Genomic DNA, 6,271 nt, shown 5'->3' on the forward strand with positions numbered 1-6,271 from the left:
ATCTGCCACATGCCTGGTTTGTCCTGGCTGCAAGGGCAGCACTGCATGGCCTCTATGGGCAGGAGGAAGACATGAGCTGCATGAACCAGAGAGCTGGGGGCCATCAGGAACCCAACCTGCCACCATTCTGTCCCTGCTGCCACCAGCCACTGCCACCCTGGGGAGTAAGCCAATGGTGCTGGGCGCTGCTGGGGGAAGTTTGTTTTCTCTTCCCCAGTCATTAGCCCCTGGCAGATAAGAGGGGCCCCGGGTGAGCAAACAAGGCCAGGGCAAAGTAAAAATGCATCTAGCCAGCCAGGAAAGCAATTTCACGTCCAGGACACCCCTTCACCAGAGCCTTTGCCATCCTGGCACTGCCTGGCTGCTCCAAGGCTACGCACAAATAAGCAGGAGAGGCAGAGAACATGGCAGGGGAAGCCCTGCAGCAGTGAGGGTCCCAGCACATGAAGATCAAGAGATGTGAGGCTCCTGCGTCACCTCTTGGCATGCTGTCCTCCACAGCCAGCCCTGCTGGAGGGACTTGGCTCTGTCCTGAACGCCCCAGCCACAGAACTGAGCCCAGGGAAGGATACGTCCCCAACTGGCTACCTGGGCTACTAACACTCTGAGATGCCCCACAACCAAATCCTCTCATTTCCCCAGCCCACCGTGTCCCACTTGCTATGCGCACCAACAGGGAATCTGCCAATATGAGAGTCCTCCCCACTGACTGAGAGGTCATCACCCTGCCCTGCATCCAGCTGCTGCTTCCTGCCTGCCCCTCAGCGCCTCTGGGACCTGCCTGAGTGCAGGGACCCATCCCACCTTCTCCTCCAGCCTCAGGCAGTCACCTCCCTTGCCGTGCCTCAGTTTTCCCTGTCTGCAAAGCAGCTGCCCTCCCTGCACTGCTGACTCCCTGCTTCTCCAACGTCTGCCCAGCACCTGGGGACCCAGCCAGTAAAGGACAAACAAAGCAATAAACAAATACCGCATTTTTGCTTCCCACCACTCCTCCCCGAGAAGCACATGGGCCCCGGGCCTCACCCTCTCCTCAAGGGTTCATCTGAATAGCAAAAAGGAGGGAGAGGTTTCTCGCCCCAGGAGCTGGGGCAGCCAAGCAGGGCACTGCTCTGGGAGGAGGTTCTGCCTCGGAGGGAAATCCTCAACCTGTGTTGTGGTGTGGGTCTGGCAAAGCTGCTTTGCAGATGGGAAACTAAGGCCTACTGAGGTAGGTCAGCAAAGGGAAAGAGAGCACGTGTTTTTGGAGGAAAGCCTTTTTCTTCTTCCCTGAGAGAAGGGCCAGGTAAGGGGGCAGGCACTAGCAGTCTCAGTGGTGGTTAAAAGCCTTATGTACTGCTTTTAACCTCCTCAGGCAGTTCTGTGGATACTGCCAATGGGATTGGGAAAACCCTGTCCACAGGCTTCACTGTTCCTCTTGCCTTGTTTAGGTGGCTGACAAGGGGACCGATGCTCTTGCCCTGCAATTCCACCTGAAGCTCTCTTCGTTGCCTGCTGCCCCATCTGTGACTGGCTCCCAGTCACCCAGAGGCAATAGAGGACAGTGGATTAACCTATAAATCCACGATCAGACACAGCTTCCTGTGACCTCCGCAGAACGGTGGGGTGACCCAGACACTGCCTGGGGACATCTCCGTGTCACCACTGTCCTCACCACTTAGGACGTACCCTGTGAGGGCGATTTCATGAGTGCAACGCAGTGCAGGGAAGCAAGAAACCTGCAGAAAGCCAAAGTGGCATGAACTGCTACCCCAAGAGCATCGGAGCAGAAGCAATGGGGAGGCTGGGGATGTGACAGATCACCCCGGTGCTGGAAGCCTGGTGAGGGCTGATTTTTGGAGCTTTTTCAAAGACAGGGTGAAGGGCGCAACATGAGCCTGGGGAAGCTGCCGGTGCTCAGCTGGGTGTCAGGCTCCCACGGCAAGCGGCGGCTGAAGTCGGAGCTGACGCCGGACATGATCAGCCCGCCGCTGGGAGACTTCCGGCACACCATGCACGTGGGCCGCGGCGGGGACGTCTTCGGGGACACCTCTTTCCTTAGCAACCACGGCGGGGCTGACACAGCCAAACCCAACAACTTCTTCGCCCGGACGCTGCGGCACGTCCGCCGGACGCCGCTGAGGAGACGGGGCAGTGGGGACCAGGCGGGGGCCTCGCCCGCCCCCCCAGCCATCTCGCCCATCATCAAGAATGCCGTCTCGCTGCCGCAGCTCAATGAGGCCGTGTATGATGGAGGCAGCGGTGGACGGGGCTTGACCAGCAAGTTCTCCTTCAAAAGCACCTCCAACAGCTTCTCCAAAACACACCAGGCCTACGGTGAGTGAGGTGCGAGGCAGAGGCTGGTGCCCAGTACTCAGCATCCTCTGCAGGCCTTCTCCATTGCTCCATGCCTCAGTTTCCTCCCCAGTGAGGGACTTAGGGTTTTAAGGAGAAATGGGATATTTAAGACTGCCTGGTCTTGACAATCCCTCCAAGTGGATAATCCTAACTATGCTCTGAACCATGGTCCTTCCTCCTGCCCTTGGAGGGTGTCCTCCCAGGGTGTCCCTCAAAGTGGCAAAGGGATGGTTTCTCTGCTTCTCCCCCTCTCCTGTAGCCCTACACAGCTGCCAGCCTGTGTGGAGTAGTTGTAAGGGAGCATCCCCCATCCACCCTCAGCCCTACACCTTTCACTTGAGCAGCCTCCGTGAGGAAGTCAAAAAGGTGCTGGGAAAGTGGAGCAATTCCCACTCCAAGGTTGTGAGGTCAAGGTGACCCACAGCATGGCTTTCTTCACCTCCACACAGATGCTCTAACCCTGTCCCTAGCTGTGCCAACCTCTGCATCTCCATGTGCTGCTCCTTAGGGGTTCCATCCACCCTTCTCCATCCTGTCCCCATCCCTCCCTGCGAGCCAGGGTGCCCTTTGGGGCAGGGTTGCAGAAAGGATGGGACAGGACATCTGTGTGTCTCCTCTCCAGCCTCACAGCACTGGGCTGTGCTCAGCTTTTCCCCAGGGAGGGAGGTGTGGAGCAGAAGGTCTCAGGGCAGGGGTTAGATCCGGGGTGCCTGCAGCAGCCGGGGAAGGTGGCTGGGCTCAGAGGGAAAGGCAGGCTGAGGCAATGCTGCCATCTCCTGGTCTCACCTGCCCGGCTCAGCCCCCACTGCCATCTTGCCAAACCCAGAGCCCACCTGAAGACCCTCTGCTGTAACTCTGGGCTTTGGAGATGTCCACAGAGACACTGACCTGTCCTTTAGAGGCCAGTATCACTGACAGGAGCATGATCTGAGCCACTTTGGCAGCAGTGTTCCTTATCCTCTGCAGAGGTAAGTCAGGCCTCCTCCCTTGCCTCACCAGGCATACCTTCTCTTTTCTGACAGGGCTGGAGTCTGGATTTTGTACCATCCCTCGTGTCCCTCGTTTGGAAAAGGCCCAGGAGAGTGCCTATCCTGGGGAAGATGAGCTGGATCGCTCCGACTCCCTGCTGTCCTTCCGCCTAGACCTGGGACCCTCCCTGATGAGTGAGCTCCTCCAAGTGATGAGCTTCCCTGAAACCAATGGGAATGAGGTGGGGCAGGATGGCTCACACCTCCTGTGTGAAGAGGGGACAAAGGACAGGGTCCCTCCAGCAGTGTGTGCATCCCATGAAGAGGACAAAGCAGCATCCAGCTTCTGGGACCACTCCAGGCAGAGCAACCTGTCGGGGGCCAGCTCACTGCCGGGTCTGTCGGTCCATGCCAACGGAGAGGCACACGCCATTGAAGGTGCTGGAGTGGACTCTGCCTGGGCTTCGGGGCCAGGGGCGGTGCCCAGAGGGTCCCCATGGCAGGGCCACTGGAACGACTGCACCATTGAGGCTGGAGAATTTGACCGAGCAACCCAGATCCTGGCCCGCCATTATGGTGGGACCAGCACCCCACGGAGCTCAGAGAAGGGTGAGGGTCCCCGGCAGGCCCGGACACAGACCCTGTGGCAAAGCCCCAGCAGTACCCTGTGGGGGTCACAAGTGACCAGGGAGAGCCGGTCCCCCGAGGCCAGCTGGAACCAAGGAGAGGAGGAGGAGACCAAGCTCTCCAGCCTGCAGGAAAGCTACAGTGGTGCCCCAGGGGGCTGCAGCAATTCCTTCGAGTATGCTGATGAGGAGGAGGAAGAGGACGATGAAGTCAAAGTGTGAACAGCCATGCCTCCCAACACAGGCCCCACCTGAGACACTGGTGCCAGGGTCTTTGCCCTCCTCCCTGTGCCCCACCCGCTGGTGCCAGTGTCACCAGCAGACCCAGTGGGTGACTTCCTTGCCAAGTGGGGGCACTGAGCAGGCTGGGGAGGGCAGGAGGAGAGCCCATCTCCTGGGCCACTCTCTGGGGCTGGGCCAGGCTGCTGCAGAGGGCCAGTGGGCACCACAGAGCCAGGCACAGCATCCCTTCTCCAGCCTCATGGTCATTAGACATCCAAGGAACATTCCCATGTGCCAAAGGAACCCCGAATCCTTCCTACCCCATCCCGTTCTCCCCAGCACCCTCTCTCTCAACCTTCGGCCTGGCTCCACCAGCATATCTGGGGACATACTCCATCCTTCCATTGGTGTCCTCAACCATCCTCTGCAATGGCTCCCCAGAGATATTCCCACTGATAGCTCTGGCACGTAGGGGATGGGGTCTCCCCAGATCCAGCTGGTGCAGGACCCTTCAGTATAGCACATCTATCAACAGGGTGAGGTCAGCTGGGGTCCCAAGGGACAGGCAAACTCCACAGAGCTGAGCTTTCTCTTTTCCCCTGCCCCCACGAAAAGCTGTGTGCTCAGTGTTCAGGAGGTGAGAGCGTGCACAGAAATAATCAGGAATCTTTCCACTTGCCTCCTGCTGCTGGGCATCACTTAGTACAGCTTCCTTCCTGACTCCCACTCCTCTCAGCAATTGAGAGGGGAGAGACCTCTTGGCTGACTGGTAGCAAAGGCAGGTTGTCAGGTCACCAAATCCTGCAGGCCCTAAAAATTCCTTATTTTCCCCCTGCCTCAAAACAAGGGAGATTCCTCTGCAGCCGTTCAGTTTGTGGCACCATCCTCATGGTGGTGGCACAGTTTGTGTCTCCATCCTTGTCCCCCTCCCCATTCCCCACACACACTCCCCTCTTTGCAGCGCACCCATTCCCAAGAGTAATGTGGACCACGGCTAATGTCCCTTGCAGAGTGGCCCTGGGTGACACAGACGCCCTGGAATGAGCTGCCCCCCACGCTGGCCCTTGTGCAAACGGGCCCTCACAGAAGTGCCTTTGTACCATGGTGTGGAGCCAACATGCTCGGGGGGTGAGGTCACCAGAGGGTCCCTCACAGGACCCCCCTTGTTCTCTGGGACAGTGGGAGGAGATGCTGGGCCATGGCTGCAGGACTCTGCTCCCACTCAGCTCACCCACCACCCGGCTGCTTTTGCCAGGAAGCTCTTCAGAGCAGGATAAAGAGCTCCAGGGTGTGCACATACTGCACGTGGAAGTGCCACTTGCAGCCAGGCCACCAAGGTTAAGGGCAAGCCCGTGTTCCCCAGCCTCCCCAAGGGGCTGCATCATGCCAGCCACCAACAGCAAACCAGGGCAGGCACCAGCTTCAAGCAGTCTCCAGGTCTGGCCACTGGCACCCAGCAGGATCAGCCTTATTCTCCCCTGCATCTTCCAGGGTGGGCACCTGGGCTCTCAGGATAAGCTCCCCTCTGCCCTCTGTTTCCCAGACCATAACACAAGACCAAAGACCCATACCTATGGAATTATCCTTTCTGCCTCTCCTCTGTATCCCATGCACTTATTGTCCTTATTAAAACAGTTTTGATACTAACTTCTCTGGTGCGTCCCCTTGGCTGCTGTGACCTTATTGTCTTCCTTGCTATGTCTGCTGGATCCCCAGCCACCAATCCCTCCACCTTGGGCAGTGAGGAAGTGGAGAGGGAGGGCAGGGCTGCTGCCACCTTGCCTTGGACCAGGCTCTCTGTAAGATGCTCTTGTACTCTGCTCTCCTCCCACCCAGCCTGAAGTGTCCCAGTGTTTGCTGTCACACATCAGTCTCACTTTTGGGCTGACACCACATTTTTTTTAAATTAGACCAGCAGCATGTAATAATTGGGACTATTTGCCTGAAGTCCTATGCAAGGAGGTACTGAGCCACATAACTGGCCCCAAATCCCACTGCCTTCCCTGCCTCGTTTCAGATGAGTAGGATCCACTGTAGAAATGTCACAGTAATGGCTAAGCTGACTGGAATGTGCCAGCAGATAAGTGAGGTGAGGTAAAAGGGAAAGTTGGAGACAATCCT

General features: G+C 57.8%; 1 protein-coding gene across 1 annotated transcript; it reads left to right on the forward strand.

The window, feature by feature from the left end:
* Positions 1 to 1,868: 1,868 nt before the first annotated feature.
* CDC42EP1 (CDC42 effector protein 1) lies at positions 1,869 to 5,728 on the forward strand. Its single transcript, XM_062491319.1, has 2 exons — positions 1,869 to 2,313; positions 3,357 to 5,728. The coding sequence occupies exons 1-2, from the start codon at positions 1,869 to 1,871 to the stop codon at positions 4,148 to 4,150; spliced, it is 1,239 nt and encodes a 412-aa protein (XP_062347303.1). The 3' UTR covers positions 4,151 to 5,728.
* Positions 5,729 to 6,271: the final 543 nt, after the last annotated feature.

This window comes from Cinclus cinclus, chromosome 4 (assembly GCF_963662255.1).
Source record: "Cinclus cinclus chromosome 4, bCinCin1.1, whole genome shotgun sequence".
NCBI classification, from domain to species: domain Eukaryota; kingdom Metazoa; phylum Chordata; class Aves; order Passeriformes; family Cinclidae; genus Cinclus; species Cinclus cinclus.